This window comes from Cnephaeus nilssonii (assembly GCF_951640355.1).
Source record: "Cnephaeus nilssonii genome assembly, chromosome: 11".
NCBI classification, from domain to species: domain Eukaryota; kingdom Metazoa; phylum Chordata; class Mammalia; order Chiroptera; family Vespertilionidae; genus Cnephaeus; species Cnephaeus nilssonii.
Window position 1 is genome coordinate 70,112,050 of NC_137082.1, and position 12,886 is coordinate 70,124,935.

The 12,886-nt window shown below is 54.7% G+C and overlaps 1 protein-coding gene across 1 annotated transcript in view; it reads right to left on the minus strand.

The window, feature by feature from the left end:
• Positions 1–1,187: 1,187 nt before the first annotated feature.
• The window catches only part of MYBL2 (MYB proto-oncogene like 2), a 29,700-nt gene continuing 18,001 nt past the window's right edge, over positions 1,188–12,886 (minus strand). Inside the window, exons 8-14 of the mRNA XM_079784456.1 lie at positions 11,756–12,166; positions 9,434–9,573; positions 6,417–6,516; positions 4,878–4,991; positions 3,572–3,676; positions 2,259–2,414; positions 1,188–1,697 (exon numbers count right to left, since the gene is read on the minus strand). Of these exons, the coding sequence (XP_079640582.1) occupies positions 1,569–1,697; positions 2,259–2,414; positions 3,572–3,676; positions 4,878–4,991; positions 6,417–6,516; positions 9,434–9,573; positions 11,756–12,166 (1,155 nt within the window). The 3' untranslated portion in view covers positions 1,188–1,568. The remainder of the gene's footprint in view (positions 1,698–2,258; positions 2,415–3,571; positions 3,677–4,877; positions 4,992–6,416; positions 6,517–9,433; positions 9,574–11,755; positions 12,167–12,886) is intronic.

Below are 12,886 nucleotides of genomic sequence, written 5' to 3' on the forward strand. Positions count from 1 at the left end.
TTGCAGATAGTATTTTTAGATGTTCTGGCCACAACACGAAGGGACAAGTCTTTTTATTGCCAATATTCAGATATGCAGCGTCCCTTGCTCTGGCAGGTGGCTGTTATAGTTGGATCACCAACCAGCACACCAAAAGGTTGAGGGTTCGATTCCCAGTCAGAGCACATACCGAGGTTACGGGTTCAATCCTGGGTCAGGGAACACACAAGAATCAGCCCATGAATGCACCAATAAGTAGAAACAACAAATTAGTGTTTCTCATACAAATAAAAATTTAGAACACAAACAGGCAAAACAAACCTGTGGTGTTGGAAGTTAGGATGGTGGCTAACCTGGACAGGGTGGAGAGGGGCCCTCTGGGGGGCTGGCCATGTTCTATTTCTTGGTCTGGGTTCTGGTAACACGTGTCCTTTGTGGGAATTCATCCAGCTGTTGTTCACTTGGGATGAGTTGCACTTTCATGGAAAGCCTTTGAAAACTGACCCTACACCTGAAGCTTATTCTACTGCACCGCACTGCTTCCCTGGCTGCAAACTATCAAACAGATTCCAGTGCAGCCTTCAAGTCCAGGACTGGGTTCAAGCCCTCACTTGGTCACTTAATAACTAACTTCTGCTCAGAGCACCCAGTGCAAGCACAGACACCAATCCTTGGCAGGGTTTACTGTGCATAAGAAAAAAGGAGTGAGAAAGCTTTTGTGATAACATCCAGAGTCCGTATTTTCTGAGCCCCAAGTATGTTCTCGCCAATCTCTTCAACAGTTCTGAAAGGCTAAGGATTCTCCCCATTTCACAGCCGAGGACTCCCAGGCTCACAGCAGGAGAGACACAACTAGAGGTGACCAAGCCGGATTCACATCTGTGTGACCCAAAGGCAGAGCTGTATCCACAGCTGCCAGGAGAGCCATGGAGAGCTGCCAGGTGTCCTGGGGAACAATCAAGACACAGGCATAGTCACAATGGCTCTGGATTCCAGAATCTTTCATCCCACTTATTCCAGCGATGGAGCTGGCTGCTGAGTCAAAAAGTCACTTCTCCCATCTGTTCAAAGGTCAGACAACTGCTTAATGAGGATGATGCTGAAGAGGGGGTCTTAAAATCAGATAAAAGGACCTTCCAAGACCTTCAAGAAGTAGCTATGGCCCACTTTACCTACTGCTGCAAACACACCAACGACCACAAGGTGGTGAAAAAGTAGCACCATCATTGCAAGGAAAAAGGCAATTTTATTCTTTCAAGAACACACACCAACAGGGTGAGAAGAAACACACAGGCTATGCCTGGTCCTAAGCAGGGGTCTGAGATGAGGCCAGGCCTAACCAGAGCGTGGGGCTCCCTGTGGCCCTGGGAAGAGGACTTTGTTCTGTTAGCACCGGATACTGCCGCAGGCACAGCTGCATGCAGACAGGACAGCGGCGGCCCTGCGTCTCCACCTGAGAGATCTGGGGAGGGGCTGGCAGCAGAAGGCTCCCTGCAGGTGGTCACCTGAGTGTGGTTCTCCAATTCACAGACCAGCCTGTCCCCCAGCCCCCTGTAAACATGAGAGTGGGCTCGTGACTGCCAAGCCCCTCAGGACAAGATGAGGGTCCGAGACGTGTGGCTGGACTTCAAGCGGCCCAGGAGCTGCCGGGCTTTCTCCTGCATGAAGAGCTGGTCCCTGGTCCCTCCGCAGGCCACCATCTTCCAGGCGCTGGTCATCTGGGAGGAGGCAAGAAGGTTACCATCCAGGCAGGAGCAGCGCGCTCCCAGGGAACCCTGGTGGAAGCGAGCCTGGGAGGGGTGGGGGCCATTTCTACGACTCTCCCTCTGGAAGCCAGTCTCCTTGTGCTCTTCCCCAGCTTCCTGGGGATGCCACTCCTGCCTCTGGGCATGGAGGCTGGACCACAAGACATGACCACGCCCCTCTGTGGTACCAGCTTCCATGTGAGAAAATCCTACAGCCATGCAGGTGGGGAGGAGGGATTCACACGTACAGATGTGTACACGCGGGAGCAACCAGGGCAGCCTCCACCCTCAAGGACAGCCAGGTGCTAAGCAACTAAACACAGAGACGAGTGAGACCCCTGCCGTGAAAAGGGACTTGTGTGGTGGGGGTTGCCAGCATGAGGGTTCTCTGAGGGAGTGGCATCGGGACTGAGAGCTGAAACCTAAGTTGATCAGGAATCCAGGCAGAAGCAACAGCCTGTGCAAAGGCCCCGCGGTAAGAGGGCAGCAGAGCAAGCCCCCAAGGGTGGTGCCACACGTGCGAACGGCACTCACAGGGGCAGGGGCCGGTGCTGGTGGGTGGCTCCTGGGCTTCTGGGCCGCCGCCAGCTTCTCGGGCTTGGCCTGCAGGAAGCCCTGGTTGAGCAGGCTGTTGTCTCCTCTGATGCTGGGCAGGATAAGGCTGGAGGAGCCGGATGGCACATGTGTTGGCTGAAATCAAAACCAAGTGAAAGACTCACTATTTGGCCACATGTTCAAAAAAGACCCAGTCACATCCCCCAGCACACATCCTCCTGGCCGTGGCGCCCTGAGGCACGACTTTAGCCTCTGAGCCCAGTTTTCTCTTCCAGGTGGGGAGATCGCGTAAAGATTAAGACGATATTTGGAAAGTGCCTGTTTCAGAGCCCAGCACCCAGCACCTGCTCAATAATGGTGGGTCCTTTTCCAGAAGCTGGCTCCTCCCCGCCAGCATCAGGTGGAGACGAGGGTGTCCTGGTCCCCGGCCAGTCAGAGCGATGCTGAGTCTACCAGCACCCACGAGGAGCTGCACAAAGCACCCAGGTCTGTCCAACCTCCCCACTCAGCGTGGCCTTTACCCTCCTAACAGTCTGATGGGCTCGGGGCCCTCGTCACAGGCAGGGCCTGAGGCGCGGGGCCTTGACAGATCTGAGAGCAAGTGCTGGGTCGGGACTCAGCCCAGGTCCACCCTCCAAATCCTGTGCTCTTAACCACTTGCCAAACGGTTTTTTCTTTCTGGTAATTACTTTATGTGCCCTACATGATGCGAGCAGCAGCTCTGGCTAGAGGGACCAAGTCCAAACAGAGGTTTCTCTGCAAGGACTGTGGATACCTGCAAGATCTGCTCAGGAAATCCGTTCCATCGCGACCCCACGCCCCTCACTGCCTCCCACTGGGCGCCGGGGAAGGACAGCTGGCCCCATCCCCGGCTTCAAGAGATCAACGTTGTGGCATGGTTTCTGAGGACCTCGTCTGTGTGTAGGCAGCAGCCCCCTTCCCAGGGTCGGCCAGAGAACTGGAGAGCACCCAGCCCAGGGCTGAGCACCCACCACCTGGCTGTATAAAGGCCTGTCCTTGACTCTCTGGGGTCACCCCCATGAGTAAGATCCCAGTGAAGGTGCTGGCGAGCCAGACCCATGGTTTTCACAAGTATTCTAGCAAACTTGTAAGTAAAACTTTCTGCTGAGCAGCACACGGAAGTCACGTCCAAGAACCACCAGACCACTCCACCCCCAGGGCCCGCCCACCGCTTCAGGGCCGCAGAGGCAGAGCTCCAGGGAGCGCCCATCCCCCCGGGGGCAGAGGAGCCTCCGCAGCTCCCGGGGGGACGGCGTCTCGCAGCCCCTTACCAAGGACAGAGTCTTGGGCAGTGAGGACATCATCAGCTTCCCATCCTCGTCCACGATGTCAAGAGCCAGGGACTTGCGGACCTTCTTGATGGGGCTCCGCCGCAGCTGGGGGGTGGGGGGGAGAGGAAGGAGGCAGTCAGGGCTGGGCTGGGGATCCCTCCGGGCGCCGCTGGAGAGGATGTGCTGGAGGGGCTCAGGGGGACACAACAACAGTGGCCCCACTGAAGACTACACCCAGGGTAGACTTTCCTGCCAGATGCTACAATGGGAGCCAGGACACAAACACCACCCACCACCCAGACACCCACTCCTCACCCCTGAATGGTCTTCACCCCCTTCCCAAAACAGGCCCCAAAAATAATCATCCAAGTCCCACTAAAACCATCACCCATGGGCAGTAACATGGAGACATAAACCCCACTGTTGGCCCTCTATCAAACCCCTGCACCTCTCATCCTCAAGTTGGGGGTCGAGTGCTCTAATACCAGAGAGAGGCCCTGGAACTAACAGCACCCCAACCCAGCAGTATGCCCCAAACAGGTGCAGTCCTGGCTCAGAACCACCATCCAACACGGAGAAGAGGCCCAGGAAGGCCTAGGGTCAAGTTCTCTCTGCCTACAATACCCTGTGGCCCCAGCCAGGGGGTCCCCCCAGCCGCCTGCCCACCTTCCCCCACTCGCTCCCCATAACCGCCACCTGCCACCCTGACCCATTCCCATCTTCCTGCCTCTCCTCAGAGGAGAGCCTCAGGGGGAAAGGAGCACAGTGAACTCCCGCTATCAGGAAACCACAGGAAGGGCAGTGGGGGAGAGGCTGGCCTGGGAGGGCGTCTGCCTCAGCCTCTGCTTCCAGGAGTCCCTGACCAGGGTGCCTGCCAGCTCTGCACCTCACCTGAACTGACCCTGCTACGGCCCAGGTGCCGGCCGGCTCCCTCTGAAGGGTTTCTCTTGGAAAACTCCGTGTCCCTCTCTGCCACGTGCACCGAGTCACCAGGGTGTCTGCCCACTGAACTCCAAGAGGGAGCAACCATGCCCGGTCTTCACTGCTCTCTCCCCTGCACCCAGCCTGGGCCCGCTGCACAAGGGACACATCGCTGAACAGCTAAGGGACAGTCCCAAGTGGAGGGGAGGGTCCCAGACACCAAGGCCTCCCCGTGGCCAGTCTCATGGATAACCATTCGGGGAGCGAGGCTCTGGGGCAGCTCCACTTCCCGACGTCGTCTCACTTTCACCAATTGTCCAGACGTGCTCCCGGCCACCTCTCGTCTCCCTCGGCTCCTGCCACACTGCCCGCCTCGCCCACTCACCCCAGCCTTCCTCTTCTGCTTCTCCGGCCTCACTTGGTCCTCGATGGTGAGCTCGATGCCGGCCTCGGAGCGCAGCACCTCCTTCAAGTCCTCCTCCAGGTGCGGGGTCTGGGGCTGGGACAGAGAGGGCCACGTGAGGCTCCCACGCTGCCGGATACGGGGCAGAGCCACGCTCCGGCTGTCCCGGGCCGTACAGGAAGGAGGTCCAGTGCTGGGGCACTGGCCTCACGCACACACCATTCACTGTCCTGCCCTGGACAAGCAGACACTGACCTCAATGTACTGAGGGCCACCATGGGCCAGGAACGCCCCCGGCCAAGTCCCCACAGCAGCCCTCACACAGCTGTCGTCTCCCACAGGGTAGAAATGGAGGCTCAGAGAGCGAGCCTGCCCCAGGGTCACACTGCCGTGGAATCAGAACCTGGACACGCGCAAAGCCCAAACTCCCTCACCCCTCTGCTCCACACTAATGCGGACACTTGGTTCCACTCCCCTTTCTCAAGCCTGGGGGCTCCAGGCGACCTCTCGGGCCTCAGGCAGCAGAGACCAGAGAAAGGAGAGCGCCCCCAAGCAGAGGGAGGGGAGGTGCACTGGTACCTCAGAAGTCACCCTGAGCCCCTGCACTGTCCTATTGCCCAGGTCAGATTGGGAGACTGGCCCTCCCAAGCCCGTCTGGAGAGCACACAGACACAGGAGACAAATCCCCCTCGGACAGGAGAGGGCAGAGCTCACTGTACCTGGCCTGGGCCCGTGTAACTCCCATCAGCTGCACCACAGGACGGGACGCCACAGGCCCACTGCCAGGCCTTCACGAGGACCCCGCGCAGTGAGGGGGGAGGAAGCCGGGGGCCGCTGCAGACTGCTCACAGGCCCAGGGCTGCTCTGCGACCAGCCTTCTCTCACCTCCAACTGAAACACTGCCTGTCTCGGAGCCCAAGGTGCCAGCTGTCTTGTCATTGGAAAAGCATGGCCACGTGATGACTGGGAGGGGCAGGGGGAGCTGGCGGGGTGTCCTCACTGGCCATCTCCTCACATGTCCTCACTGGCCATCTCCAGCCCACCCAGGAATGGCTTTCCCAGGTTTTGTAAAGAACCAACAGTTAGGCAAAAGGCTTCAGCTAGAGGAATAATTTGCCACATCCCCAAATTAGTCCTAACATCTGAGCAAGTCCTCCTCTGTTCCAGCACCTTCCCGTTTTCTTCCAGCACGTACAATGTGCTGGAAGTATTTAGTTATTTGTGAATTCATGTGTTCAGTGTCCTCCTCCACCATCCCACACTCTGAGCCTCACCAGGATGCTGTGAAGCCGTGTCTCCAACACCAGCCAGTGCTGTCCTGGCACATAGTAGGTGCTCAGGAAAGGTCTGAGGAACTGATGAGTAACCCAGCCTCAGTTTCCCCATTTGTAAAATTAGGATAGCTGCAACTTCCCAGGGCTGCTGGAAGAACCCAATGAGACCTGAGAGAGGGCTCTGTGAACCGCAAATGGCTGGACGAACCCAGGAGACCACACGCACAGACCTGCCCACGCCACATACCAGGGGCTTTAGTGGTCCGTACTTCTCCAGAGCGTTCTTGAACGGGGTCGGTGTGTGGGGAGTGTTGTCCATGGAGTACTTCTGATCTGGGGTTACAAACCTGCCAGGGCCAGGAAGGAGGTTTAGTGACAGGGTTGGGGACAGTCACCAGATGCTCTCCCAGCCCCCCTCCACCTGGACCTCTGGCCTTGGCAACAGGGAGGAAACCCGCACACAGGCTCTTGTCCTCTGGCACTGGCCCACCCACCTCCCAACCCGAGAGGGTCTTAATCAGGGACTGAGAGGAAGGAGCCATCCCCGGGAACAGGAAAGAGGCTAAGAGGGTCCTGGAGACCCAGGTGGGTAAAGGAATGGCTGAGAATGCTGCTTGGTCATCAGTCTACAATGAGGACTTTCCATAAAACACAGAAGGCTGTGGCCTGCAAGAGAGGGGCAGGGGGTGAGGGTGGGGAAGGAGGGAATCCTGGAGGTCGTGTGCCTCTCCCACCTCTTCGGAGATCCGGTGGCAACAGCATCGTTAGGGAAAGGCTGGGCAGACACCAGGTGTGAGATGGTGAGGCCAACGCACATGCTGAACTTACCATCTTCCCAGTCTCCTCAGAATGACCACAGTGGGGACAGAAACGTGGAGGGAAAGCTTTAGCAGAGAGAAACCTAGGCAGGGTCGGTCCACAGGCAGAAACACTAGGAAGATCCTAGCACATGTGGCCCCACCAATGTGTGATTTCTGCCTGCGATGGAAAAGCCTGCTGGGGAAGGGACAGGAGAGGCGCCTCACGGCCGGGCCGCTGGTTGTGGGCAAACCTCGGCAGATGGCACGTGCCAGACTCCACCTGCACGAGGCCTGTGTGACCTTAGTCAACAGGAGGCATCGCCACAGCCGACTCCCTCAGCCGCCCTGGGGCGGGTCCAAGGGCGTGAGAAACACCCCAGATTATCGAGAACTCGGGGGCAGTGGCCAATCCTAGACACGGCTGCCTGAGGCTGCTGCTCCAGCCACTTCCCTGGGCCTGCCAGCCATCCCACAGGGAGGTAAAAGCTAGAAGAGTACAAACCATTCTTTTCTTCCTTCCTTGGGACTGAGAGATTGGACAGGGATCACCCAGTCAATCGGTTCCCATATCCTTGTTACATTCCACCCCAGATACACACACAGCCCTCTGTAAGGATCAGACAGATCCGGGCTGGTCAAATGGAAACACCTCACAGTTCAAACCGCAGTTCAAAGGAATGAATCTGAGACACGGCCCCAACATCTCTGTGAGACACGGAACTTTTACAACAAACGTGAAAATTCTAGAAACTCCTGAAGTCACTATGTCAGCAAGAGCTGACAGGACAAGCCTGTTAGAGAAGTGAGGGAGGCTGGCTGAAAAGGGAACACATAAGATGGCTTGGAGATGGAAGAAATGCAATTCTGGAAGCCAGAGGACCCAGCAGATGGAAAACAGAAAACGGGAGGGAAGGGTGCGGCTGTCACCCAGAATTCTATACCCAGCAAAAATAGCTTTCAAAAATTAAGGCAACTTTTCAGCTACACACAAGCTGCAAGAATTCATCACCAGCAGGCTCCCACTAAAGAACGTTCAAGGATGGCCTGCATACAGACGGAACCTACCACCAGGTGGAAGTAAGGACCTACAGAGGAACGAAGAGCATGGAGATCTTTGTGTGGAGGAAAACAGAAGTTGGAGCAGCAGCAGGAACATAGATGAGAAGGAAAAGGAGAAAAAGAAGGGTCACTTCCTTAGGTGGCCGCAGCGTATCTGCTGAAGGGCTCAGATCTAACAAGATTAAAATTAAATTTGGTTGATGATGGTTCTGAACAAGTACAGCTCTTTTATATGAGTTTGACCATTTTGAACACTGAGACCCTGGAGTTTTATCAATGATAAAGAAAATCTCTGTGCCCTGCCAGTGTGGTTTAGTGGTTGAGCATCGAACCAAGAACCACAAGGTCAACAGATTGCAGGCTTGCTCCCCGGTTGGGGGCGAGCAGGTTGCCCATCGATAATGTTCCTCTCTCATCCCTGTTTCTGTCCCTCCCCCTTCCTCTCTCTCTAAAAATCAAAAACATTTAAAAAAAAGGAGAGAGAGAAAAAAATCTTTGCAAAAGTTTGTATTTTTATAGCAAAAATGTGACTCTTGGGACTGAGTTGCTAATAGATATTGGTGGAAGCATGTACACCCAGTCAGCTTGAAGAGTCTCCAACGGACCCTGCCAGTGAGAAATTTCCACTATGGGGAGAAGAGGAAAATGGGTTACCACAAGAATGGCGTGCCACTGTACCACCAAGACAGGTATTTTAACGTGGATTTCATGAAGTGAATGAAGACAACAGCTTTCTGATCCAACACGAATGGACAGCAGGTTTGACTTGCCAAAAACTTTTTATCTTAAAACAATTCCATTTCTGACATTTGCAATGAAAGACCAAATGTTACCAGAGATGACAGTTTGAGTGCTTGGAATTTTTTTCAGTTTGACTTGTAGGAATATGACCTTGTGGAATGTTAACAGTAATAAAATGCCTAACACTTAAAGAAAGAATCATGAACATACAAGGAGGCCTACAACCTGTCCGGGCCTGGAAGGCGGATGCAGCCTTCACTTCTGACTGAGCAGAGACAGAACTGGGGGCACTTCCGTCCTCCACATAAGGCTACTCAAACAGTGGATTTGTGCTTGAAACGCATAAAGATAGAGAGATTAAGTTTTTCATGGCAATTTGGACCCTCTCCATTTCCGAGATTAGAAAACCACCAGACTAAAATATAAGAAGAATCAGAGCAATGGTAAAGCACCAGACTATCCTGACAAAATTGAAGAGGCGTGGTGGCCAGGAGGCTGCCTTCGATAACAGATTCTCAGCTGTTTTTCCAAGGGTGCCCTTTCCCCACCCGTGATCCTGGCCCCCGGCCCTGCTCGGGGAGGACAGGTCCTACACTCCTAGGCCGGCAGTAGCGGTGCAGGGTGGGGGGGGGGGGGGAGAGGGGGAGGCCCGCACAGCACTCACGCAGTGTGTTTCTGGTGCAGGGGTGTCTTATCCCGGTGCAGGGGCGTGGTGACCACCACCTTCTGGCTGCACACGGGGGTGGATGTCAGCGAGGGGCTCTCCAGCTCCAGTGTGTCCTGCTTGTTCCAGAAGTTCAAAAACTGCCAGGGAAGACAAAGGGGTGACCTGCAGGTGGGACGAGACCCTCCAGACACTCCCTTCCTCCCCCACATCTGCTGACCGAGGTCCCTCCTGATATAGGAGACTCCCCTCCAGCCAGGCACCAGAGAAAAAGGCCGAGACAGATCAGCAGGCGCCCACCCGGTAGGTTCATGCCTCACTGGGCACGTCATGGCCCGTCCCCCCTTTTGCCAGGCTGCTGACTGGGCACTCAGGACAAAGAACACAGACGGTGTGGGAACAGCTCTTGAAGGACCTGTAATGGACAGGGGTCGGCCACGGCGGGCGGCAGTGCTGATGCTGGCTTTAAAGAGCACCTTCTCCCGCCAGAGCTACACACTTTACACCAAGAACTTTGTGTTCTCAGACCCTCTGAGGTGTAGGTACTATTGTGAACACCTTTTTAAATAAGAAAACTGAGGTTTGGAGGGAATTAGACTCTTGTGACTTCTCCAGGCAGGACTCAAATCCAGATCGGAGCCAAGTCTGAAGCATTCCCTTCTCCGTTTCTGCCCCTGGTAGTTCAGGTCCATCTGCAGGCCTCAGGTCCACCGCCCTGTGCGGGGTCCCCGGAGCAAGGCGGCCACCTCACCCCATCATCCTGGGCTGCTGCTTGGGCAGCTCAAGACTCTGCTGTCTTCCTTCTCCAGCCCGTAGTCCTCATTTGGGGTCCAATATGGGCTAAATGTGCTCTCCCCAAATGTATATGTTGAAGTCACATGACTGTGACTGTATTTGGAGGCATAGCCTTTAAAGAGATAACTAAGGTAACATGAGGTCATGTGGGTGGGCCCTAATCCAATAAGACTGGTGCCCTTAGAAGATTATAGGAGGTAAGAGATTTTGAGAAGACAGAGATGATGAGCCAGACCTCCCCAGAGGGAAGACCATGTGAAGACACAGGGAGAAGTCAGCTATCTGCAAGCCAAAGTGAGAGGCCTCAGAAGGAACCAACCCTGCCCATTCCTTCCAGAACTGAGAAAATAAACTTCTGCTAAGCAACAGTGTGTGGTACTTCGTTACGGCAGCTCTAGCAGGTGAACACGGAGCTCTCTTGGACAAACAAGCAGCCCCAACCACGGGCCTGGCCTCAATCCCTCTACAGCAGTGCAGCCTCCTGAAACATGCCACCTCTGGCCTTGCTCTCTCACATCCTCTCGGGAGGGAGGGAGCCTCCACACACCCTGTTCCGTCCCGGACATGGGAACTCTAAGACCTGCCTCTCCCCCACCCCTCCAGTGCATCCTCACAAAGCCCTGCCGCCCCATCCCGCCTCCCCGCCCGCCCCCCCAGTCCCCAGGGCAGTACATACCCCTCTGATGACCTAAGGCCCTCCAAGGCTCCTGCCCCCATGCCACCCTCCCCTCCCACCCCCTCAATCCCTCCTAGCTCTGGACTTCACTCACTCACTCACTTGCCCTCCCCACCTCTGCACCTTTGTTCAGACACCATTCTCCAGAAAGCCTGCCCCCCCCCACCTCTAGGAAAGACAGGGCCCCTCCTGAGCAGTACTCAGAACACAGTAAACCAGTGATGGCGAACCTATGACACGCGTGTCAGTGCTGACACGCGTAGCCATTTCTGATGACACGCGGCCGCATGCCGAGGATAAAACATTTGCTGCTCCTGAGGATGAAACATTTGCGACTAGAGTCTTGGAGTTAGTTTTTTCCTCAAAGTGACACACTACCCGAGTTATGCTCAGTTTTCTGGCGAAGTTTGACACACCAAGCTCAAAAGGTTGCCCATCACTGCAGTAAACTCTCAATTGCTATCATCACAGCTCTCTCCACACTACAGTCTGCATCAGCTCATTCATCACCAGCCTGTCCCCAATACTAACTGCCCTCTCTCCAAGGGCAGGGCTGTCCTTTCCACCTCTGCTCCCCAGTGACAAAGAAGCCGGTAAGAAATAGGTGCTCATAAATTGATTCTTTTACCAAACACTGAGCCCCTTCCCTTCTCTGCCCAGTTATCACCCACTACCCTCAGAATGTAAGCTTCATGAGGGAAAGCCAGGCCTGTGTCTGCTCACCCTTCATCGCCAGCCCTCCCACACGGCAGACAACCCAGGAGTACATGTGCCTGCGTGCAAGGCCCTGCACTGGGAACCGGGAGTCTGCAAACAAAACCCAGCGAGCAGCAGGGGTGGGGTCCACACACCTGGGAGGGCGAGAAGGGCAACGTCTTGACAGGCGTGCTCTTGGGAGTGAGGCTGTTGCAGGAGTCCAGGAAGGACACACTGGCGCTGTTCTCTGTGACAGGGGACAGGGCGACACGCCTCTTCTTCTGCCGCTTGAGCACGGAAGGCGGGGTGCCAATGCCCAAGCCTCCCACTTCGGTGCTGGGGGAAATGGGGATCAGCTCGCCCCGGCTGCCCCGGCTTAAGTCTGAGATGGTGTGGCCGTCCAGGCGGTACTCGGTCACGCTGGGCCCCGGGGCAATAGGCTGGCGAGGTGAAGCGGCCGGCCACTGCGATGGCTGTGGCTGCTCCGGGCTGCTGTGGATGCTGCCCTCTGGGGACGGCTCCTCGGGGAGGTCAAATTTACTCAGGTCACACCAACCATCGGGGTCCTGCCCAGAGAGGAGGGGTTAGTAATCACTGCAATCTGTCTGCTTTTCTTCCAGCAGATACGAGAGGACTTACTCACTGAGGGAAAATATACGAGTGCCAAGTATGATCCCAGAGCCCAAGAACAATCATCATGAACAATTTCTCCCATTTTCCCAAGGAAATATAAATCTTCTATGCTGCATGTCTATGTTTGTAAATAAAACTGAAGGTATGTTGTGCATAAGGCTACTGGCTGTTATTTTTAAAATGTCCCATGCACTATTTAAAATATAAAAAACACCAAGAAAAATACAAAGAAACCCAAATATCTATCAATAAGCTAAAGAAATAAAACCTTATCACTGAGACCCCATGTTCACCTGCCCGCTCACATCCTCTGCCTTCAGGTGGGAAAACCACTACTGGAATTTAGAATTTACCGTCATCATGCATTTCTAGTATTTTACATGTTTTTAACGTTAGTATAAATCACTTCTATATCCTGCTCTTTGTTCCATTTAAAATGTCCGTAAAGCAGAAATAATCATGCCTAATTCTATTACCTATGAGTTAAATGTTTACTATGAATGGTGAAAATTTTCCAACTTTTAAAATGATTTTATGACTGCAAAATACCCCATCGTATGACTATATCAGTTATGTAACTGTTTTATGAACACCTTGTATATAATCTTCTCCTGCATGCTTAGGTTTCCCGTCAACATAGATCAGCACACGTG